The sequence below is a fragment of the Dunckerocampus dactyliophorus genome, chromosome 10 (genome assembly GCF_027744805.1).
Source record: "Dunckerocampus dactyliophorus isolate RoL2022-P2 chromosome 10, RoL_Ddac_1.1, whole genome shotgun sequence".
Classification (NCBI taxonomy): Eukaryota; Metazoa; Chordata; class Actinopteri; order Syngnathiformes; family Syngnathidae; genus Dunckerocampus; species Dunckerocampus dactyliophorus.
The window spans coordinates 19,320,609-19,345,550 of record NC_072828.1 but is presented as its reverse complement, the minus strand read 5'-3'; the positions used below and the strand labels follow the sequence as shown (position 1 = coordinate 19,345,550).

Sequence of the window (24,942 nt, the reverse complement as noted above, 5' to 3'; positions counted from 1 at the left end):
CTTTGGGGCGGAAGGTGGGTTACATCTTGGACCAAAGAACCCATTTCTGATGTATGGTGGTTGGGATTACGATTGTAACACGTCATTGAGCGGGCATAGTGTGGTCCCAATTTCCCCCCATCCTCGGAGAGTTTTTTGCCATGAGGTGCCATGTTGAACTTTCAGTGACCAGCGTAAGAGTGTGAGAGCGATGACGCCAAATCTAACACACCTACCCCTCATTCACTCCTGAGACCATGTAACACCAAGGGGTCACATGATACTTGAATAGGGATACGTTGTATCACAGTGTTTCTTCAGTGTTGTTCCATGATAAGCTATAATAAAATATTTGCAGAAACATGAGGGGCGGACCCACTTTTGTAACGTACTGTACATATTCATGCTTATTGATTATCATAAAAAGATATGTGTCAGGGACATAAGCCTTATAAAACCTGCAAATATTTTATTATAGTTGACCTTAAAGTGTAAGTGCTTTTCCGTCATATGTCAAAATGTGGACGTTGCAAACAGAGAGAACTTGTTTTATTGAACTTGACCACACAAATCAGTGACGCATACTAGACAACGCTTGATTACTTTTTTGTTCATTATTTTAGCAGTTGGTGACAGAGTGTACAGCTGCTATTGGCAAGTGGGCAGGTCCATCATTCCGTCAACACACTTCTGCCGCATACTCAGTACGCCGTCATGTCTTGTTCCTCGTGCGCACCAGAACTCGATGATATCATTATGGGCCGAGTACAGCTTATCATCCCGTCTGTATCTGAATACTACGTTATGCTTGCTCATGAGTTCTCTATTCACAGTGCAGGGCTCTGGAAGAAAACAAGATCCATGATTATATTAGTGATATATGAACACAGTAGCATGTTTGCTACGATTTTGTTTGAGCTTGACTTAGAGTCAACTTAAGAACACCACTGTTGTTTTTATTTTTATTTTTTTACAGAGTTGCGTTCCTATTGCAGGATGTAATTCTAACAAAAATGAAGAAGAACAGGATTTGAGACTTACTGAGGCATTTCATCTGGCCCATCCACTGACCATTTTTGCAGGTTTTGTAAGGCTCACCCTCCATTACGTAGTAATTCTGGCATGTGTATTCAACCCTTTCATTGTGCGCGTAAGCCAGTTTTGTGGAATACTTGGTGTCTCCTCCTGAAAGGTAAGGGGGGTGCTGACATTCCAAAGGAGCTAGAAGAATCAGGACACAATTTAGATGATTCATTATCATCACTCTACTGGTATTTACAGTACAGGAGATTCCAAAAATACAGTGGAAACATGTAGTTCATTTGGGATGTATTAAAGGGGACATGTCATGAAAAACTGCCTTTTTAATTGCTTTTATACACATAATTTGGTCTCTGAGGTACGAAATGACCCATCGTGACATTATGCTACCAAGTCCATTTTTGTGAACTTAGAAAATGTGAAAGCACGCCCTATTGTTACGTAGCAGTGCTGCTAACCTAAATAATGACGTCCCCAGAGACTTGGCAGCAATGTGAGCTGCCAAGTTTCTCATCAGATTAAGTCAAAGCCAAAAGCTAAGCCAAGCTGCGGTGTTGTTGCATACGCAGATCGTCGGATCAGAAAAGAGTGGATTAATAATTTATGACGGAGCTTCCGTTCCGTGTGACTGCTTTCGTAGTATAACTGGCAATGAGAGGGTTTGTAAAAGATGGATTTATACTGCACCAACTGTCCGTGACAAACCTTTGGATGAGATTTACTGTACAGCAAAATTATTATGTTTTTTTTCTGTCTTTGTGGTGACCTTTTGTGGCGAAAATGCCAACTAACTACAAGAAATGGTCCCTCTGAGAGTGCAGCACACTGTAGAAGTCGAGTCTTTTTTCCCCCCCCGACAAAGTTGAAGGGAACACAGACAACTTTACCTCCACATGTTGGAAAGGGGTCGCTCCACAGCCCATTTGGTAAACATTCAACCTCTTCTTTCCCGTGAAGCATTTCTCCACGTAGGCGGCAATAAAACCTCAATTTTTGCCCTTTTCTTGCTTGTGTGCCACGTAGATGAGTGGTGAGGCGTACATTACCAGGTATACTTGTGACCTGGCATGGTTCTGTTTTCAGGAGGAGAAAACTCAGATTTTATGCCGGAATTAAAAACTGCAGCCCTAAAGGGCACACAGTTCGGTTTTCAAACAAAAGGTTTCCATCTCGATCAGCAGTATATTGGTGCTCGTCTTTAGAAATGTGATCATACCGGAGCAGGTTGGGGAAGGGAAGTTCCATTCCCCAGTTGGTAAGCATTCGATTTCTTCTGGTCCATCCAAAGCATAGTCATCGCTGCAGCGAAACCTTAATTTGTGTCCGGTTCGTATTGTTTGATTCCCCGGTGGCAGATTGTCTACACTAAGATGAGGTTGTGTCGCTCCAGCTTTACAAGCAATGTCTGGGTGGGGGGGAAACACATGTTACCAAAATGAAAACGGTCTCAGGCAACAGAAAGAGCACCCTTTGCTTGTATATCACTGCAGTGCATCAAAAATGATCCGAAGCCATATTGCTGTTGAGGTAGTTACCTTCACAAGTGGGGAACGGCTTATCCCAAAGTCCATCTTTACCACATATTAACAATGAATTACCATTCAGTTGCTTTCCAGGACTGTCACAACTGAATGTAAGGAAGCGGTCGGGAAGGATGCCATCTTCATTTTCTGGTAAGCCTTTGACTGTGATCCCTCCATGCGTGGGCGGGGGATCACATAGCAAAGCTATAGAGACATAACGTGTCAGTTTGCTCACAAAATAATTATCGATTCATTTACAGGCTTATCCTGTTCAGGGTCACGGGTGACTTTGGTGCACCCTGAACTGGTCACCAGCCAATAACAGGGTACTGTATGTACAGTAGAAACAGGAAACCATTAGCATTCACATTGACACCTATGGACAATTTAGAGTCCACAATTAATATAACATGCATGTTTTGGGAATGTAGGAGGAAACTGAAGTAAAGTCATTAAACAATTAATATTTTTTGCAGGGGGGTTGACTCTCAAAGTGTCATCAAGTTGTTTGTCTAGTTCTGGGGTGTCCAAAGTGGGGCCCGGGGACTAATGCCGGGAGTAATGTTACGAAAATAAAGACAAAATGTTAGGAGAATAAAGCCGTGATATTAACGGTGAAAATGCTGAGGAGTAAAAATGTAATTCATTCTATCAGTCGTAATATTATGAGAAACAAAACAAAACAAAGAATAAAGTTGCAATCTAAAAGTTATAATATTACGATAAAGTCAAGTTATTATGAGAATAAAGACACAATAATAAGAGAAAAAATGTACAAGAAGAAAGTTGTAAAAAATCAAATAAAAACAGCAAAAATGGGAAAAAAATAGTTAATAATTCATTTGAAATTCTTGTTTTGCTTTGTATTTTGAAGACTTACGTTCACATATTGGCACATGGTTGGTCCATTTGTCCAGCAAACAAGTCCTGGTGTCGGTCTTACTCACCATTTGATAGCTAAAAAAAAAAAAAAAAGAAATCCCAAAACAATAAATGTTTTTAAAGATTGAATATCATATAAGCAAAGGCATTTGTCAGCATTGTATTGTTCACATTATATAAAAAAAAATGTACTGGTTCATTCGTCAGTCCTCCAGTGATCATGTCGAAGTAAGTAAAATGTGTTTATGTAGCACCTTTCACAGACAAAGTCACAAAGTGCTTCGCAATCATATAAAAAAAAATCACAGTATACACGCAGTTAAGAGAGTTAAGAGAGCCCAAATAAAACAACACACTCACATCAGCCCAATCAGAAAGCTTTAACAAATAAAAACGATTTAAGTTGAGTTTTAAAAGCATCACCAGAGTCTAATGAACGCAGAAATAGAGGAAGATCGTTCCAAAGCCTCAGAGCAACAGCCTGGAAAGATCTGTTTCCTCTGGTCCGGGAACGAGTACGTGGAACCATCAGTAGGTTCTGATCCACAGACCTCAGAGTGCGAACGGGAGGGTAGGGCTGAATCAGATAAGTGACATAGGAGGGGGCCCGACCATGCAACGCTCTAAAAGTAAGAACTGGCAGCCAATGAAGGCATAAATAATTATCTCCTTCTCTTTCTGCCAAGTCTCCGAAAAACACTTTATATCCAAATCTCGACCTGTGAAGAGGTCATTCAAGGAAAAAGCCTTATTTGCAATAGACTGAGCATTCGACAGGCCAAGAATTCATGGTTCCATTAATCACAGCAAGTCTTCCAGGTCCTGAAGCAGCAAAACAGCCTCAGACCATCACACTACCACCACCATATTTTACTGTTGGTATGATGTCAGTAATGTGTCATTACTTTTACACCACATGTAACGGAACGCACACCTTCCAAAAAGTTCAACTTTTCTCTCGTCAGACCACAGAGTATTTTCCCAAAGGTCTTGGGATCATCAAGATGTTTTCTGGCAAAATTGAGACAAGACTGAGTGTTCTTTTTGTTCAGCAGTGGTTTTCATCTTGGAACTCTGCCATGCAGGACGTTTTTGCCCAGTGTCTTTCTCATGGTGGAGTCATGAACACTGACCTTAACTGAGGCAAGTGAGGCCTGCAGTTCTTTGGATGTTGTTGTGGGGTCTTTTGTGACCTCTTGGATGAATTGTCACTGCGCTCTCAGTAATTTTGGTTGGCCGGCCACTCCTGGGAAGATTCACCACTTTCCCATGTTTTCACCATTTGTGGATAGTGGCTCTCACTGTGGTTCGCTTGAATCCCAAAGCTTTAGAAATGCCTTTAGAACCTTTTCCAGACTGATAGAGCTCAATTAAAGTTATGGTTTAACGGGTGGGGAGGGGGTATGTAGGTTTGGATTTTTTTTCTCCCTTAATAATAAAACGTTTCTTTTAAAAACTGCATTTTGTGTTCAGTTGTGTTGTCATTGACTAATATTTAAATTTGTTTGATGAGATGAAACATTTAAGTGTGACAAACATGCAAAAAAATAAGAAATCAGGGAGGGGGCAACCACTTTCTCACACCATACAGTATATTTAATCAATCAGTCTTCAAATCAACCTACCCCTCATTGCACAAGTATTTGATAGTTGCCCCAAAAACAAAGTCGTCACCATGGATCAGTTGAAAATGGCCATTTGGAGTGTTTTCAGGAAGTGGACATGGCTTCACTGCAATGAAGAAGAAAAGGATAATTTAACAGATTTTAAATTTCTTAAGATCAACTGTTACATTTGCAGTTTTTGTCTGTTAGTAAATGTGCGCATTTTGTGCAGAAACCACTTTGGTGGTTAGTTATTTTGGAGAAGCAAAGTAATGACTACATTGAAATTGATGTCGGCAACCTCGTTCAGCAGTCCTCTGAGTATAAGAAATTAAGTTGGAATATTAAACTAAGTATAGTCTGCAATTAAAAAGGGAAGGTTACAGGTTGTAGAGGAATAGGAGGGCAAAACTGAATTGAACTCACAGGCGCAACTTCCTCGTCTGACTTCCACCCAGCCTTCATTTGAACACATGTATCTGATGGTGATTCCCGACGTGTAACCAGTTTCGCAAGTGAAATGTATTATATCTCCTTGTTGATACTCGGTCTTTTCGGTCTCCTCTGACACATGGCCGTGAGGAACATCTGGAAGCGTCAGACACCCTGACAAACAGCAACATGAGTTAAGCAAGACAGATTCATCAATCCCACTTACATTTTGTAAACTCTATCCGGACACAACTATTGATTTCATGTCCTAAAACAACTCAAAATGATGCAGTGAAGCTGTGCTTCACTGCAAACACCAACTTCTAAAATGAGCATATTGTTCAACAACAGCTGTCTGAAAGTGTCAGTCAAAGCTGAGCATTAAATTAAGCAGCAGATGGAATAATAATCTTTCAGCAGTATACGGCAGACTGTCCCACAAGTTCTTAAAACAGCTCCACTTCGAGCCGTAGAACCAAACTATAAAAACAAATAAACTTTCTTAAATGGGAATATATTAAAGAAAACAAAGTCCACCTTACCGTTCTCCGAAAAAGATAGGTTCACATTCCCCCACAGCTGTAGTAACAAAAGTAATACATGCTGTCGCATTTTGGCTTGCAGCTGTGTAGTGACAAGAGCTGAGGACAAAGCCTTGAACAAACGCACAGTTCTTGTCTGTTTGTCCCCAGCTGCAGTTCTCTGGGTACACTGAGGGTCAAAACATGGACTACACGGTGGGATTGCACAAAACAGGAAGATCACCGATGTGGTGCCTTGAACACACTCTGCACACGGTGCACTCTCTCCACAAATGTGCACACAGTAAGTCTGGTGCAATCGGAATCAATATCCTGACTCTCTTTATGTAAACAACATACTTGAAGACTAAAAAAGGCCAAAACAACAACAAAAATAACAGTTGTGTGCCATCAGGGCCAGCAGAAACATTGTCAGGTGCACTTATCTACATTTACAGCTTTACAAATTTTTGTATTTGCTCCATGAAATTGTTGAATTAAGAGGTGGATGGTGTCGCCCTTGGCCACTTGTCCGACGGGTCAATTTTCGGCCCTTTTTTCAGGCTGACACGAAATAGCATTTTTTTTAAGTTGCTAAAATGACACTTTTCTGGCCCTAGAGGTGGGCCAAACCCATCACACATTTATCCGGGGTCCCGGAAGGACCCGAAGATGGCAAAAAAACGCCACTTTTCTGACGGGTCGATTTTTGGATGTTTTTTCAGATCCGCGGCTGTCGCGCTATCGCTTTTTTTTTTCAAGTTGCTAAAACGACACTTTTATGGTCCGGGAGGTGGGCCAAACCCAGCACACATTCATTGGCGGTCCCTGCCTGACCCAAAGATGGCAAAAAACGCCACTTTTCCGACGGATCGATTTTTGGCCGTTTTTTCAGGCATTTTTTTCAGGTTGCTGAAACGACACATTTCTGGTCTGAGAGGTGGACCAAACCCATCACACATTCAACGGGGGTCCCGGCAGGACCCAAAGACGCAAAAAAGCCCACTTTTTCGGCTGTTTTTTCATGTCCGCGGCTGTCACGAAATCGCATTTCTTTCAAGTTGCTGAAACGACACTTTTCTGGTCCGGGAGGTGGGCCAAACACACCACACATTTATCCGGGGCCCCGGAAGGACCCGGGGTTTGGCAAAAAACAAAATTTTTCTGATGGGTCAATTTTTGGCCGTTTTTTCAAGTCTGTGGCTGTTGCAACATCGCAGTTTATTCAAGTTGCTGAAACGACACTTTTCTGGTTTGGGAGGTGGGCCAGACCCAACACACATTCATCGGGGGTCCCCGCCTGACTCAAAGCAAAAAACTTCACTTTTCAGACGGGTCAATTTTCGGCTGTTTTTTCAGGTCTACGGCTGTCGCAAAATCGCATATTTTTCAAGTTGCTGAAACAACATTTTTCTGGTCCGGGAGGTGGGCCAACCCCACCACACATTCATCGGGGGTCCCGGCAGGACCCAAAGATGGCAAAAAATGTCACTTTTCCGACGGGTCGATTTTCAGCCGTTTTTTCTGTTCCGCGGCTGTTTGTGAGATAGCATTTTTTTCAACTTGCTGACACGACACTTTTCTGGTTTGGGAGGTGGGACAAACCCACCACACATTCATCGGGGGTCCCGACCTGACTCGAAGACAGCAAAAAACATCACTTTTCAGACGGGTCAATTTTCGTCTGTTTTTTCAGGTCTGCGGCTGTCGTGAAATCGCATTTTTTTCTTTAAGCAAAAAAGAAAAGAAGAAGTGCATATACAGTATATATTTCTATATAGATGCATTAATATAGCACAATGCTGCATGTTGTATTTATCCAGTTCTTTATTTAGTGCATCAACATTAAGATCATGTAAATGATGAGCATCAACATTGTACTGTACACCACTGTGTAGATTTCGTCCATTTGCTTTTCACTTCAGTGACAACACCGTGCAAAAAAACACCATGGAAACATTTTCCTCGCATTTTTGGTCAGATTTCCTTTGTTCCATCAGCATCTCCTTTCCTAAATAGAAGCTGTGGAGGAAATAGTCTGTGTTGAGAATCTTAAATACAGTGCATTTATGCATTCATAGCATTTATGCAACCTGAGGACAAATCTGCTTTACAGTGAAATGGGAGATGTACTCCATCTTTGTATAACTGACCACATTGCTTTTAGCTGTCTCGCTGTGTTATAGATATGCATGTTAAACAGCACATGTTGCCTGTCATTAAAGGGTGTGTCCTGGTATTTTACATTTTAAATATAGTGGAACCTCAGTTTTCTTAGGCTCTGGTTTTCGCAGACTGTCTCCGATACCGTACGGCAATGCAGTGCACCTAACAATCGATTAAACAAAGCATCCACTCAAAGCATCAGTCTCTGTGGACAATGATAGTGGTTATTTTAGAGTTGTAACACTATAGACAAATGTATTTGTTCATAAAAACGATGAACAACTTATATCTGTCTCCTTTCTTCCTTCTAATAAGCACAGTGTGCCTTTCACTGATGAGGTTTGCAGAATATTTCAGAATGGTATATATATATATATCATATAAATATATATTGTATAATATATAAAATATCTGTCTCTGAAAATAGTTGCAAGAGCCAGAACTTTGATGAAGAAGGTGAGAAAAATGACGGAATGAAAGAAAGAACTCTGAACAAAGTGTGAAGGTAGTGTCTGTCACAATAGGACTGTAATGTAACGGTAAGAATGTTACGATGGTGTCTGTCGCTCTGCTGCCGCCTGTATGTTCTTGTCTGCAGTGCACCCCAGCCGGTGAAAGCAGAGACTCGTTGCCAGATTGTACTTCCTGCTACCTTGCTACCTGCACCGCTTACTCTGGTTCCTAGTTCCTGGTTCCTGCTAGCTATTCCGGCTAGCCTACAGTGTCTTTTGTTTCATAGTGCTAGTTGTTATCCTGTCAGCCCTTTGCTGACAGCGTTTTCTGTTCATTACCTTTTTGTTTAGTATTCTGATTTGTGTTGTACTTTTCCCTCCTGGGACACCTTCTGTTTATTAAATACCTTTTTGTACATTTTTGGACTCGTACCTCTCTGCGTTGGGATACGCCCCTTGCCAGTGGCGGCCGCCGCACCTGACAAAGAACCTCTAGCACAGGTTGCAAGGGGAACAGTTTAGGGGAGACACGTAACCAGTAGTGAGTTGCATTCAGCATTTATATGCATTTTGCTTTGTTTTCTGCATGTAAATCTATAATTATTATTTACAAATTACTTAATTATTATTGTAAAATGTGCTTCACGTGTTCATATTTTTGGGTGTCTGGAAAAAGATTTGTTGGATTTACATTATTTTTTATATTGTTTTTTTGATGGATTTTTTTGGAACAAAAAAAAAAAAACCAAGGTTCCCCTGTACTTGTATGACAGTTAAGAATGCTATTTAATCCTCCATTTAATTTGGGGGGAAAAAATGGTTTTGAAATGACAAGGAAGTGGAAGTTGACCAGCATCACACAGCATGTTGCGGTTGTCTCTGAAGATCTGGCAAAAAAACTGTGGCTGTAAATTTAGCACCTTTTCATGGAAAGGTACCGCATGTCAGTGGTGTTTCGTAAAGATGAACAACTACTCCAGGGATCAATAATCCATTCAAAGTAATTATGACTGGTGAATTTATTGGTAAAAAGCGTCTTTTGAATCACTTCCACTTCCCCTTCCTTACCTCCACATTCAATTGGTTGACTCCACTTGCCATTTACGCATGTTGCAAAACCCCCAATTTTTCCAGCTGTTTGGATACAGCGATATTGTATTATATCACCGTTCATGTATTTGTCTTTATCCGTAGTGAAGGTCATTGTCTGGTCAGCATCTTGGGGCTTGGGGCAGTATGCTAAACAACAAGAAAGACAATATTATTGTAAATACCCCCTGGATTGTCCAATATTAAAAATGTGATGCCTGGGTGATATTTACTTTATTCTCAATTCCTTGGTGCTATTTCAAACTTCACTTACATGTACACTTTATGTCCGCCATGTCCCATTTGCCATTTTGGCATGTGATTGTGTCTTCTCCTTCTATCATATAGTTGTCACGGCACTTAAAAGTTACTTTCGAGTCTGACAAGTATTCTCTCTGAAATGATGTCAAAATGACGGCATTCTCCACTTTAGGGGGTGGACTGCAGGTCTCAGCCACAGCTGCAAGACGTGAAATGAGGATCATTTATTTGCACATATAAAAGCAAATTTACAACCATAATTTGTTGGGTTTTTTTCCCCCCCACAAATAATAGTTTGAGTAGAACTGCTATGTCAGCAACGGGAAAAGACAGAGTGAGTTGGGGGACGCTATGTGCTAAAATCCGAGTGAAGGTGACTCACGAGAGCAGATTGTGTTGAGCGGTAGTCCATTTGAATCCCATTTGCCTTTTATGCACAAAAGGTGGGCTAGCTGACTTTGGTAACCGCTCTTACAAATAATCTGGAGGCTCTGGTCTTGTCCATTTCCATTCCTTTGCAGCTTGACTTTTGCATGAGCAATCACAGGTATTTCTCCACACTTATTTTTATCTGCAGTGAGTACGACAATAAATGTAGTCAGTAGACTGAAGCAAAAAAAAAAAAAAAAGGTATTCTATTATCAAAATCAAGGTTGGCACACAATTATGAGGCAAGGCCAATGAACGAGGTCCAATATTTGTGCTGTATGAACAATAATACCTTTACAAATTCTCTTTTCATTGTGTAAGCCATAATTTTGATGATGGTTATCGTTACAGTTTCTAAAGCCAACATAGCACAAATATAGATTCATCGCACATTTAACATGGAATGTGTGGAATTTCCCATCTTGATCTAGAATAGCATTCCCGATGACTGTCATTGTCGGGGCACTTTGCATAGGCTACATGCAAATTAGTAGCCTAGTTAGTTAGTTTACTAGTTTAGATAGTAGTAACTAAAAAAAGATTGAATAAAGTGGTCGAAGCAGATACAAATAAAATACCAGAAAGATCCCTGTTGGGTGGTTCCCTTAATGTTTAGAGAACGTTAGACCATGTTAGGTTGCTACCGTTCTTTTAACGTTAGATGTTAGCTGAGAATGCTCTGTTATGACCGACACGTTCAGAGATCTTCTAAATTACAGCTGATCCTCGGGTTACGTTGTTCCGACTTTCGCAGCATGTATGACGTGTTATGTATGAGCCGTAAACATTGGACTAACTTGTTTCAGCATGCGCAGCGGACAAATACACGCTGCAAGCTGCAAAAGATGCGTGCAGAGCGTCAGCGGTGTCCAAACATTTTCTAGCAAAGGACCACATACTGAAAGATGTAAGGATTTTTTTTTGTCGTGTTATTTCTTTATTCCCATAATATTTAGACTTCATTTGCAAAATATTATAACTTTTGCTCCAACCTAATTTTGCAAAAATTACTACTTTGTTTTGATTGTTTCTCATAATAATAGGACTTTTAAAAATAACATATTTTTTCTTTAATATTTCAGCTCTATGTTACTAACATGACATTATTCTTCCGCATATTACAAGTTTATTCTCGCAAAATTATGACTTTCCAATTCTTCTGTTTAAAAAAAAAAAAATTCCAACGATTTCCGATTTTTTTCTCGTAATATTATGACTTTATTCCAATAACATTTTGAATGTACTGTATTGTCATAAAATGATAAAAATGTCCCAAACTAATTCTAAAATAATTACAACTTTGTCTTTTTGTTTCTCGTAATATTACTTCTTTAATATTTCAACTTTATGCTCCTAAAGTGAAGCTATATTTCCTCATAATATTACAACGTTCTTGTAAAATTACGACTATTTCTTGTTCATTACCATTTTCTCGTAAAATTTTATTTGTTCATTATTACTATTTTTTTTTTTTAGTTTTCTTGTGAAATTATATTTTTAGTTCTGCGGGCCAATAAAAAAAACAGCCGCGGGCCGCAAATGACCCCTCGGCAGCACTTTGGACACCTCTGCTGTACTACATAGAATACATAATGTCGCTTATTAATGATTTTTATTATGTCTACTGAGCGTAAGGAAGGCTCTTCTGGTGGAGGCGTGCTGAGAAAAAGAAAAGCCAACACTGTGGAAGTGAAAACACATCATCAGAAGCTGTGAGAGAGACAAAATGCTTTTTGGTCTTAGCCGTTCCAGTGTGACGAAGATCGTATACTTGACCATGCAAAATGTTCTGTTCCTTTGATCACAACAGTGATAACTAAGCATTTTACTGGATGGAAAGGTTGCTTGTACTCTGGCTGGAAGACCAGAATATACACTGTATCCCAGTGAGCCTTAAGTGGATTTAGGAAGTGATCCTGTACTCTCTACCTCAGCACTTTCTCATTCCTCCTCCCAACAACCCACGGGAATAAAAGTAAGTTATTCTCTTTTTATTACCATTTCACTGGTAGGTTATTTAGTTCTTTATTCCTGTATTTTATGTCCTTCATGTGTTCTGTTCTACAGTGTGAGTGACTTAGGAGTTAATTTAGCTATAATTTAGGTAGAGATTTGACTTACATCAAAGCTGGACTTACACTACAGTCCAGCAAAGGAACTTGTACGTTACCCTAGGATCACCTGTATTTAAGTCCATTATGCTGATGGGAGTTTGCAGTCGTATAGAGTTGTGACACACCTAGAGGTGTTTGTAATATTTAGTAAATAAACAAAGTATAAACCAACACTTACATAATAAAGTCAGTTCATTTAAATGAACCGTTCTGTGACAGTGTCACTCGACTGTGTAAAAGCAGCCCGACAGCGTGGCTGTACAAGGTCCTTACCCACACATTGTTCCAGTCCAATCCACAGGCCATTAATGCATTTTGCTTCACCCCACCACCCTTTAGTGGGAAGTTTGTAACCTTCGTTGCACGTGTAGTAGAGCATGCCATGTGATGGGGCAACAGTGAAGCCATGGGGAACATCAGGTTTTAGACAAGCTGGAGTATCAAAGACATCACATCACATCCAGTCAGATTTAGCTCTACTGAAAATGCATTCTAACCCACATTGGCACGGTTTTGTGATTTCACCTGAACAGTTCTGAATCCCAGTCCACAAGCCAAATTCACAGGTAACTGTGAACTGTCGGTCGGCATCGTTTTTACATGCATACCGGACACGCTCACCGTGGTTGTAAAAGTCCTTCTTATTGCGCACAATATCTGCAGCGTTGAGGTCAAGCTCCTCACATGTTTGTGCTGAAACAAGGAGTATAGTGTTTACCAAAAAAATTGACAATACAGTATAGAAAAGACAATATGCAGCTGAGGTGATTTTGTCGATGTATTAATGTTGCTATCCCTCCTCGGCTGCAAATTAGACCTTTTTTCACCCAAAAAATAAGAACACCACCACTGGCTACTGGTTACCAATAGTTGTTTCTCAGTGACGCTCACGTCACATTTTCCTGCATGTGAGTGTTACATGGGGTGTGGCTTGCTTGCTCTGAGCAGGAAGAAGGCGGGATATAGTATGTTGGAAAGTTAGTGTCCCCATTGCAATAACAAAACCATGACAGACAGCACCTTAAAGTGGAAGATATAGATATAGATATAGATATAGATATAGATATAGATATAGATGAGCGGCATAGAAAATGGACGGATGGATATTATTATGATTTGTAATTTATATTTTCTATTCTTACTACGATTGTAATTTGTTTAAGATGTTGTTTTCTTCCCCCCCCCCCCCTTGTTATGTGTCGTGTTCTATGAACCTTTACTTTGTAAATGTATCAATGTACAGTCAAACCTGTCTTAGCGGCCACCTTTATAGAAGGGCCACCTGCCTATAGCAGCCACTGAAAAATCCCCCCCAGCAAATTTACATGTTATAGACCCTGTGTATAGCAGTCACCTGTCCAACGCAGCCAGCAGCCACCCATTTTGTCTCCCTTGGTCAATATCTGACCTGCATATAGCAGCCAAATTACCAACTCAAGTAGAAGCTTCATGCACGAAAAAGTTTTGTTTTTCAATCAATGAAGCCGTCGTGTGTAGATTTTAATTACTGAGTCCTAGCTCAGTCACAATCATTCACAAGATACACACAAACTGTTAGTTGTTCCACATAAAAAAGACGTCTTCTTTTGAGCTTGCTATTTCCTGGTCAAACATGTAACTTTAAGAGCATTTGCACCAAAACATTACCGCAAAGTAGGCTGGGAACAGGACGTGCTCCCAGCGACGCCACAATAAAAAAAACATATGCTAGCATGCATGCGGCAGCGGGAGCAAAACTGAGTTCGGTTGTACTTAACTGAAGTATTTGATCAGTTATCAATTATTATTAAGCCTCTAGCTTCCTTTTAGTATGTAAAAACCTTGACTATGATTGCACTACATTGTCATGTAGACCTACAAAGTAAACTTGGAAGAGCAAGAGATGAATAAATGTATTGCAACTGATGTGAAACTGATGAGGGGTAGGATTAAATAAGCTTTGCTTCTTCCTACTCCTTTTTGGACATGCAAAATTGTGAATTGTACTATGTGATGTGCTACTGTTTAACTGAGGATTGTTCAGGATTAAAACCATGAACCATGATAATAACAAGCCTAGTAGTGCTGTACAACTTTTATCAGCAGTCCGCAGTGCCCTCTACTGGTCAACATTATTATTATTATTTTTTTCCCTTTTTTTTTCTTTTTTTTCCTCTACTGGTCAACATTCAAACTGGACGCCAACCTGTCTATAGAGGCCACCTGTCTATAGCGGCCACCTGTCTATAGCGGCCACTTTTGCAGACTCCCTCTAGTGGCCACTATAGACAAGTTTGACTGTATACTGCTGTATCTGTGTTGTTAAAAAAATCTCTTTTAAAATTGTTGTCCCTTACCTGTACAAGGCCCATAACCCTGCCAACCATTTTCTCTACAGGTGAGAGTAAAACTTTCTTGAGAACCCTTGCAGACAAAATTGGCCCTTTCATACTCTTTGTATATCTCCTTGCTGTCATCAAAAATGTTTGCATTCAGGATATCCTTAGTGTCACACGTTATTTCTGGGAAAAAAAAGAGTATAGATTAGTTATTGCACTGTGTAAATTCTCCTACTATTTAATAATGATGTATGTTACTGTCAAAAGAAACATATATATTCCACTTTTCTGGCCGATCACCACTCTTAAAAAGTCTGACCTGCCATTTAAAATTTGGCCCAAACAGATTTTTTTAAGCAACTGACAGCATACACCTTCAATGTTTCAATCTTATTTTGTAAAAAACATTGAACAACACTCCAATCCCAACTTGCTGTTTTAACTGCACGAGGTAGTTCGCTCAAATATAAATGAAACTGTTATTACATCAGTTCCTCTAGGCATTTTTCAAATTTTAAAAACAAACAAAACTTGCACAACAGGTTAAACTGCAGACCTGATTTGAGCCTCTTACCAAAAATAATTGTGCATGCTTAATAAATACAGTATAAAAGTAAATAACCAACAGAACCACATTATGTCATCATGACCACACAGGTTGTTAATCGACCTATGCCCAATGTTTTAAGTTGATGTTGTCTTTCAACCTTTCCCCGTTAAGGGTTGCCATAGCGAGTCGGTGTGACCTCAGGAGTCTGATTGAGAAGAACGGCATCCCTGATGCTCGAGCATCACCATGTTTATAAGTGCACACAGCAACTGGACATCTTTGGCCGCTGGTCTATGATTGACTTTGCAGTCATATCATGAGATGCAACCACATCTCTTGTAGACACTCGGGTGAAGAGAGGGGCTGAGCTGATCATGTGATCATCACCTGGTAATGAATTGGATGGGGGGGGGGGTGGTTCCAGACAGACCTGGAAAACCCGAGCTTGTAGTGAGCGTGTACTGGGCGATTTGGTCAGAGTGTCTCGTTCGTCTGGGTTTCAACTCACACCTCTATCAGAACTTCACTTGCAAGGGAGGTGAAGGATAGTGAGTCAGAATGGGCCATATTTCATGCCTCCATTGCTGAGCCTTTTGCGCAGAGATGTGGTTGCACGGTGGGCGAAGCTAGTTGTTGCGGTCACCCCCGAACTCGATGGTCAACACCAGAGGACCTGACACCTCAGGAGACTGAAGCAATGCATTGTTTATACTGTTTACAGCATGGAAGATGCTCAGCTGAAACCCGCTGAGGATTTTGTCGGATGCTCAAATACTGCACCAGCTTTATACCCTTGCCCTGGTACAGGAAGATGCATGGGAGCCCAACAAGTCCACAGGTGTTGAATAGACTTGGAAAATGAATTTGGCTGTGTCCCACATGGTGTCCTGATCAGACAGCTTGCTGTTGCATCTGTAGTGCTGTGGTGACAACGCTAAACTGTAGTGTTGGGGAGAGTGGTAAGCCAAAAGGCAAAGCAGTCAGTTTTTCGGTCAATCTTTGTTGCGGTCCTCATCTACAGTAACACACTCTGGGTCTTGACTAATACCCTAGTCACACTAGAGGTAGAATGAACAGGAATGCTGTTGGAATGAAAATTTGTGGTTCATTCCTGGCTATTAGAAGTGCATTCTAAAAATTCTGTCTGCATTCCAAATATTTTGAGTATGCTAAAAACGTCTGAGGTGGATTCGGAGTGGGAAAAAATTGAACGGCATTTGAAAGGTGTTCTAACTGCACTGTGACTGCATTCTAAATATTCTTCCGGTATTCCAACAGCATTCCAAACATTCTGATCGCAGCCGGGAAAAACAAAAACGCAGCTGGTTTCCTCTGAAACGTTACTATGAGGCAGCACCTTATTCACATCACTTCACTTCATACGCCAAGGAAAAAAGGAGTCAAGGTAACTCCACCAGTGGCCGCCGGCGTGGACAGTGCAGAGGTAATGAAACCCAAGAAGCCAGCTGAAACACCACTTACCTCCAATTCACGTCGCATCATGCCGCCAAGGAAAAACGAAGCTAAGCTTATGAATTTTGAATCCTCTCCTGAATGTGGCATGAATTTTAAAACTTTTTCATTGTGGTTGGTCCTGGTTGATTCGTGCTTAGTGTGACAGGGGCTTAAAAAAAACAAGGTTATGGCTACAAGTGGCAGAAATCACTATCTTCTGCTTGGGTGGGGCTCAAGGACGACCTGATTCATCTCCACATAAAGAGGACCCAGTTGATGTGACTCAGGTGTCTATTTTGGATTCCTCCCTGGGGAGGTTGGCCCGGAGATAAAAAAAAAAAAAAAAAAGTCTGGGACATACTGCTAAGATTCCTAAACCTCTGCGATCTGGAGCCGGATAAGCAGAAATAAATGGATTGAAGAATGAATGGAAGATTTATTACAATTTTAGGATTGGGTTAACATGTTTTTTTAAAGTTGTTTTACATTTAGTTAAATGGCATCAAATGATGTGTCTTCAGCAACATGTAACAAAGAGCAGTTTACAAGCAAATTGACATTACCTTGACAGGGTGGATTTGGTGTCCATCCATCCCTGGTGCATGTGACCATGGTCGCTCCATTTGTGTGTCTGTATCCTGACTTACACACATAATTAACAGAAGTACCCAGCCTTATTCTCTGCCCCCAGTAGACGTTCCAGTACGATACGGTTGGGTCTCTATTGTTTCTGCACGTAACCTCTACAATAGGAAAAAAAAGGACACATTATATATTTACTGTAGTGTATATTTAGTGATCAAGGCCAGACCATCATCATTACTAGCTTTTGAGTTACAGTGGTGTGAAAAAGTGTTTGAACCTTTCCTGATTTCTTTTTTTTGGCATGTTTGTCACACTTAAATGTTTTGGATCATCAAACAAATGTACATTTTTATTATTAAAGGAGAACAAAATTCCAAACCTACATGGCCCTGTGTGAAAAACTGATTGCGATTAATTGAGATCAGTCTGGAAAAGGTTATAAAGCCATCTCTGAAGCTTTGGGACTCCAGCGAACCACAGTGAGAGCCATTATCCACAAATGGCGAAAACATGGAACAGTGGTGAACCAGTGGTGGCCAGCCAAACAAATTACCCCAAGAGCACAGCGACAACTCATCCAAGAGGTCACAAAAGACCCCACAACAACATCCAAAGAACTGCAGGCCTCATTTGCCTCAGTTAAGGTCAGTGTTCATGACTTCACCTTAAGAAAGACACTAGGCAAAAACGGCCTGCATGGTAGAAAAGACAAAAAACACTGCTGAACAAAAACAACACTCAGGCTTATCTCAATTTTGCCAGAAAGCATCTTGATGATCCCCAAGACCTTTGGGAAAATATTCTGTGGTCTGACGAGACAAAAGTTGAACTTTTTGGAAGGTGTGTGTCCCATTACATCTGGCGTAAAATGAATGCCTCATTTCAGAAAAAGAACATCATACCAACGGTAAAATATGGTGGTGGTAGTGTGATGGTCTGGGGCTGTATTGTTACTTCAGGATCTGGAAGACTTGCTGTGATAAATGTAACCATGAATTCTGCTGGCTACCAAAAATCCTGAAGGAGAATATCTGTTCATGACCTCAGACTGAAACCAACTTGGGTTCTGCAGCAGGACAATGACTCAAAACACACCAGCAAGTCCACCTCTGAATGGCTGAAAGAAAACAAAATGAAGAATTTGGAGTGACCCAGTCAAAGTCCTGACCTGAATCTTATTGAGATGCTGTGGCATGGCCTTAAAAAGGCGGTTGATGCTTGAAAACCCTCCAATGTGGCTGAATTAAAACTATTATGCCAAGACGAGTGGGCCAAAAATCCTCCACAGCGCTGTAAGAAACTCACTGCAAGTTATCGGAAACGCTTAATTGCACTTGTTTTGCTGCCAAGGGTGGCCCAACCAGTTATTAGATTTGGGGGGGCAATCACTTTTTCCACACAGGACCATGTAAGTTTGGATTTTTTTTCCTCCCTTAATAATAAAAACTTTCATTTAAAAACTGCATTTTGTGTTCAGTTGTGTTGTCATTGACTAATACTTTTGTTTGATTTGTTTGATGATCTGAAACATCGACGTGTGACAAACATGCAAAAAAAGAAATCAGGAAGGCCAAACACTTTTTCACACCACTATAAATGTTATAATTGCGCTCCAGCATGACAGTTTGCTACGTTTTATACCCTGGCATATGGGTCTAATGGTCCATTTTCCGTTGTCTTGGCAGCTCGATACTGCTGAAGTCTGCTGAGTGTTCGATATCCAGTAGTTTTGTCCACATGTGACATTTATTGTTTCACCAGGTATAAATAAACTTTTGAAAGCAGGTTCATAGCTGGTTCCATCGATGGTTGGCAGTGTCACTTTGCATTTTATAACTGCAATGGTATGGAAATTCAACAAATAATACATTAATTTGTATGAAAAACACCACAATACAATGACATTAGTACATACACCTTTTAGTTGTCATTGTGATACAATGGGCAGATGCAGTAACTCAATTTTTACTTACGTTCGCATGAGGGTGCGGGGCTCCACTCGGCTCTGATGCCGACTTTTGTGCATTTTGAAGGTCTGCCTTCAGCCTGGTTATATTTTGGATTACACTGGTAAGACAGTATCTCGTGCTCGTTGTAATCATTGGTATTTCCAGGCACAAAACCGTTCTCAATCAATGGCACTGTGCATTTTATCTCTGGTGGTTAATGGAGAAAAGCATAAGCATGAAGCAAATACACTGCCTGGCAAAAAACAAAAAGGTCACCGGTCACCTCCCATTGGATATTTATTACACTGGTGATTATGTTTCTGCTGGCCACAAGCTATTTAACCCAAACTGATACAGTGAGAGGCTTCTCATATAATAATAATAAAAAAAAACATGTCGAAAGAAGATGGTCATGGAAAAGATGTCACTCTGTTTTGAAGGGTTAAATGCATCAAGAAAAATGAGAAAACATCTAAAGAGATTGCTGAAAACCGATATATAGGCAGTAGGTCTTTCCTCAAACTTATGTTGTGAAATAAACACATTATGCTTCTTTTACTGTGATGCCACAAATAAACGTCGCTTGGGCAAAATAAGACAAATACTGCAAAATGCAATGTAAGTTATAGAAAAAGTAGCAAAAGGCTACATGCGACTTTGAGCGCTTCTTCCTGAGGTGTCATGTTCAATTAGAAGTATTGAAGTAAAACACCTTCCTACCCCCTCACATAACCAACGCTTTATGTCATGTTCCGCACGACAAGTTGGACTTTTCATTTCCTGTTTTGCGCTCTTATTTTGGTTTTCTGTTTGTCGTTTGCCGCAATCTGCAGCTGCCTGCAGCGGTTTGTCATTGGTAATCAGCGCTACTACAGTGGCACCTTGGTAAGCGTACGCCACGGTTTGCATACTTTTTGGTTTACAACGAAAATTTTGCCTTGGTTCACATACATTATGAAGCCTGTCTTGTAGTGTTATTAATTCACCTGTGTTTTTAATTTATTTTTTATCACAAAACATCCTTGTTAGCAGCCTATAAGGAAGCTAACTAAAAATAATAACTATATATAACTATATATATATATATATAACTAGAAACAATATCCTGAAGTGCTCCAGCTCCAACAGCGGTCTATGAAATCATCAGCAGTCGACTGTGGAGTTCTTTGCTAACTAACACAATAACACAACCGACTATTTTTTGCTTTTATTATTAATCACGACTGAAAATAACCCAAGGCGGAGCCAAAGAAAATTTCCAGCATTTTGATAAAGAAGAGAAACACTATTGGAATTCAAGAAATAACACAAAGGTGGAGGTCTCTTCTACTCCTCCCTCGCTGCATGTCATCGCCGTTTTTGTCAACAATCACGTCTTCAATCAAGGTAAACGTGATGTTAAATGTTAACGTATCCCTCTCATTCATCATTTATATGCATTTAAAATTGTTTTCTGCATGTAAAACTATAATTGTTTAACTATGAAAACCTGCGTTTTGTGTGTCCGGAGCAAATGATTTGGATTTGCATTCTTTCTTTGGGGAAAAATTTCAGCTTGAGTTGGACGTTTTGTAAAGGATTCATGACGCTAACCAAGGTTCCACTATATTTGGATACAGCCGCATTACACGCAAAGAGCAAAACATACCGTAATTGCAAATTGTATATTTACAATCTGGAGGTGAAACTAATTCCACACTGCCGACATACTGAGCTTGTTGCTCAGTGGAGCATGTCATTACTTGCGTGCCAATGCCATTATCGGCAAAATTTTAATTAAAATTGTTCTCAGATAAGGTATGCTTTTATTTGAATGAAATATTTGTTGGCAGCGTGAGAACATATTAAAGATCATGCGATGGTCAGCAGTCATCGGTGGTGTTGTACAGTATGTTGTTCACATTTTTCCTAATCTTGCCTAGAAAGGAAGTCCTATTTTCCTATTTTCACATTCTAAATGTACCTTCACATTTTGGAGGACTGCTGCTCCACTCTCCGTTTTCATCGCAGGACATCTCTGATGACCCAACCAGGATTTCATTGCTTTTCTTGCAGCTGAATTGCAGCACATTGCCAAAGTTTGCTTCTTCTGTGTCCCCAGTCACTTTGACATTGTTGTCCACATTGATCACTGGGCACTGTATCGCTGAAAGAACACAGATGGATGGGATTGTTCAAGTAACAGATAAAAAAAACAACCATATTAAGTTCCTTGACCAGAGCATTTACCTTCACAGACGGGAATAATACCACTCCATCCTTCCACCATGCAACGTCTGTAGTCTATCCGACTGACCATCTGATAACTGAAACATGATCAATGCAACAAATGCTTGAGTTTTACATGTGTGACACTAATGGAGTGTGTGTGCTGAGTCTCATAGGTTAAATATAAAGGACACAATTTATGCAGGGCTTGAAAATGTTTCCACTTCATTGAACTTTATGATACTTTTACTTGTTTATACCCTTTGTGGCAGGTGTACTTGACTTGTGAGCCAAAGACAAAATCATTGCCTTGCTCCAGATGAAAATCTGCAAACTGGGCCTCACCAGGGTGACCACATGGTCTTGCTTAAATATGCAAGGAAAAGACAAAGAAGTGAGACAGATGGGAATCATCATACAATAGTAGTACTGTCAGATTATGTTATCGCAATACAGTAATCCCTCGTTTATCGCAGTAACCCAACCCAACCTTGATAAGTGAATTTCCGTAGAATTCCTTATTTATGAAGAAAACATGTTTACGACCTTCTAAATATGTTTTTTAACATTAATAGACATGAAATAACACAGCAATAGCCACCTTTACACTCATATTATCCAATATAGTAGATATAATCTGACAAAATAAGCCATTTAAGACATACATAAGACGTGTACTGGCGGGTGGACAGGAAGTAATGTCGGCGGTTCAGAGTTGGGTTTTATCTTGCCGTGGGTTATGGCCGCAACAGTAGCCTGTGTTTTTATTAGGGATTACTGTGTCTGCTGTGAGATCATTCAAACCTGCAATAAAAGCCTGTTGTTGCGGCGATTAAGTCTGATGATTGTGTGTCTCACCAAACATTACAGTAACATTACTGACACCTAGTGACCAGTGTATAATACTACATCATCACAGCATTTTTGAATGCATATTCTGAATGCTCTATATTTGTATTTTACTTCATTGAGGCATTTTTTTTGCTGGAAAATGCTTAATTTAAACATAACATTTACCTAAATATGCTTATTTTTGGACTAACAATAGGCCATATTCAACAGCATGATTTGTTAAGCGGTAACATATTTGTGAAAAAACGTAATATAGAGTGAAGTGAAGTGCGAAGTGGCGAGGGATTACTGTTTTATGTTACATGCTAGTTATGTGTCATAAGTCTTACATTGCACAATAATTCAGCTACTTTCTGGTCAAATAGTCAAAAAACAATGAAGGAACTTGTGCTTGAATGTAGCTATTCAAGTAGGTGCCAGTTGAATACCACTGACATGTCTCCTGTGCTATTCATGTCACAAGCTTCAGAAAACAAAAACCAAAATATAAATATACCAGATTGAATTATATACTGTAGATGTCACCAACCGTACTTTTGCTTATTACATAACACAGCATATGCTAGTTAGTTGTGTAGTTGGTCTCTTGAGTGCTTAAAAAAGACAATCACAGCAATGTACAGCCCAAGGTGGGAACTTACGTTGACATTTAGTACCACGAGACTGCCATTTTCCATTAACACAGAGGAGTTTGAAAAATCCACTATAGCCGACAGCGCAGGCCACTCTCAATTGCTGCCCACTTGGGTAAGTGACTTCCAAACTTGTCGTGTCAAAATTCGAGTCATACAGGGGACCGTTTACAAAATCGTCACGGGTACATTCTGTGAGAAAAAGAAACGTTAAATAATTTTAGTTGTAGTTTTCAAATTGAAATAGGATGAACTCAGTGCAAGTGCATGTGTTTTTAGTCTTACCTTGACATTTGATGAAGGGCAGCGTATGCATCCACAGCAATAGAACACAGCATCGGGTTATAGACATCATTTTGTCTTGGGCCCCTTGGAACATCAAACACAACTAAAACATGGAGAACAGCACAGCAGTGTACATAGAACGAGCTGTGGATTGGGCTGCAAAGAGCGATTGCTCAATGATTTACGCAAGTCTCAGACTCGCAGGGGAAAAAAGGGAATGTGAGCTATCGGAGGCATACATAACACACACAACTCACCTTAAATGTCACACGTAATGCTGAACAAAGTCTTAAAACACCATGACACCCTACTTTCTCTTTGTTCTGTTCATCCGCTACGTAACTAAGATTTACACTGCAGCACACAGGAAGGCGTTATAGGACGAACTCCATCCATCCATCCATTTTCTATGCCACTTTTCCTCACTAGGGTTGCAGGGATATGCTGGAGCCTATCCCAGCAAGAGGCAGAGTACACCCTGGGCTGGTCACCAGCCAATTGCAGGGCACATGTAAACAAACAACCTTTCACGCTCACACAGAGATGCCCAAACGGAGATCCGGATCTTCCCGATCCCCTCACTGTGTGGCGAAACATGCTAACCACTCGGTCACCGTGCAGCCAAACAAACTCCAAACTCCCTTTAAGTAATTAATTTACATGACATATACAATTAGAATAGCTTCATATCCCTGTACGGATTTGCTGATTTGGGACCGTTGGGTTTGGTTTGTTTCACCTTCTTGGTAATCATTTGCAGGGATCAATAGTACAAACTAGAAGCCGCATGCAACTCTTGTCATTAAAGCTCAAGAATAAGAAGCATGCTTGTGTGGGGGAAACTATATTACACTTACAGGGGAAATATGTTGAATTTCAGTTTTTTGGCTTAAACAGAGACACATAATGTCCAAGTGGTAGCATAATGTTGAAGGAGGTCATTTCTAATTTCATATATTAAACTCTCGCTGGGTTAAGCAATGCAGTGTTTGCCTTTCTTTCTCAATATGACCTTTTTTAGTACAGCATGTTTTGACTATGTATGTGTCATCAAACACACATTGCCTCAGCTCATTATTATCATTCGCTCGGCTGTTGCCGGGATGTGTGAGTCAGATAGGGAATACATTCAGACTGAAATGTGTTTACTGCTGATAAACAATTTCTTTCTTGTGCTGAACCGCACAGGAAATGAAGGTTATGAAGATCGGAAATACGAAAGCAAATACGAGGCAAAGATTTTCCTGACCTTTTGCTGTGTCGGGGTATCTAAAAGGGAAGCTCATTAACTGAGCCATTGATAACTGTTCTCAATGCAAACTAGCATGCGCTTTCATTCTTCTTTCATCATGGATGTTTATGTGATGAAATATCAGATTTAAAAAAATCAACCCACTGTAGCAAACTGTATTGAAATGAATTCATTTTCTTATCTTGCACAAGAATACTGGTGAGCTGGAGCCTATCCCAGCTGACGTTGGGGTTAGAGGCGGGGTATACACTGGACTGGTCACCGGCCAATCACAGAACACATTTCTGACGCATTCTCCGAACATGCAGACATCTTTACAAGGAGCTTCTATTCCATGTATATTTTGAAATTGTTAGACGTAGG

General features: G+C 40.2%; 1 protein-coding gene across 4 annotated transcripts; it reads right to left on the bottom strand.

The window, feature by feature from the left end:
- Positions 1-511: 511 nt before the first annotated feature.
- LOC129188597 (complement factor H-like) lies at positions 512-23,787 on the bottom strand. Of its 4 annotated transcripts, none has more exons than XM_054789361.1 (23): positions 23,585-23,787; positions 23,328-23,430; positions 23,052-23,234; positions 21,819-21,924; positions 21,580-21,656; positions 21,314-21,496; positions 19,375-19,557; positions 19,043-19,237; positions 17,380-17,559; positions 14,830-14,994; positions 13,019-13,186; positions 12,767-12,925; positions 10,333-10,521; positions 9,964-10,149; positions 9,669-9,839; positions 5,456-5,635; positions 5,051-5,156; positions 3,424-3,500; positions 2,556-2,747; positions 2,237-2,425; positions 1,908-2,093; positions 1,021-1,200; positions 512-821 (listed from the first exon to the last, which is right to left on the bottom strand). In XM_054789361.1, the coding sequence occupies exons 2-23, from the start codon at positions 23,419-23,421 to the stop codon at positions 628-630; spliced, it is 3,543 nt and encodes a 1,180-aa protein (XP_054645336.1). In that variant the 5' UTR covers positions 23,422-23,430; positions 23,585-23,787; the 3' UTR covers positions 512-627. The 4 variants fall into 4 exon arrangements, with proteins under 4 accessions (XP_054645336.1, XP_054645337.1, XP_054645335.1 ...); XM_054789362.1 differs by having other exon boundaries at positions 23,328-23,411; XM_054789360.1 differs by lacking the exon at positions 23,585-23,787 and having other exon boundaries at positions 23,328-23,495.
- Between the last annotated feature and the right edge of the window lie 1,155 nt (positions 23,788-24,942).

Bases quoted from the DNA above. Each gene is read 5' to 3' on its own strand.
- LOC129188597 (XM_054789361.1), bottom strand. From the start codon at position 23,421: ATGTTCCAAGGGGCCCAAGACAAAATGATGTCTATAACCCGATGCTGT. The intron at 21,925-23,051 runs GTAAGTTCCCAC...TGCATATTTAAG, and splicing joins TCGTGGTACTAAATGTCAAC to CAAGACCATGTGGTCACCCT. The intron at 2,748-3,423 runs GTAAGTCTTCAA...ATGTCTCTATAG, and splicing joins CCATGTGCCAATATGTGAAC to CTTTGCTATGTGATCCCCCG.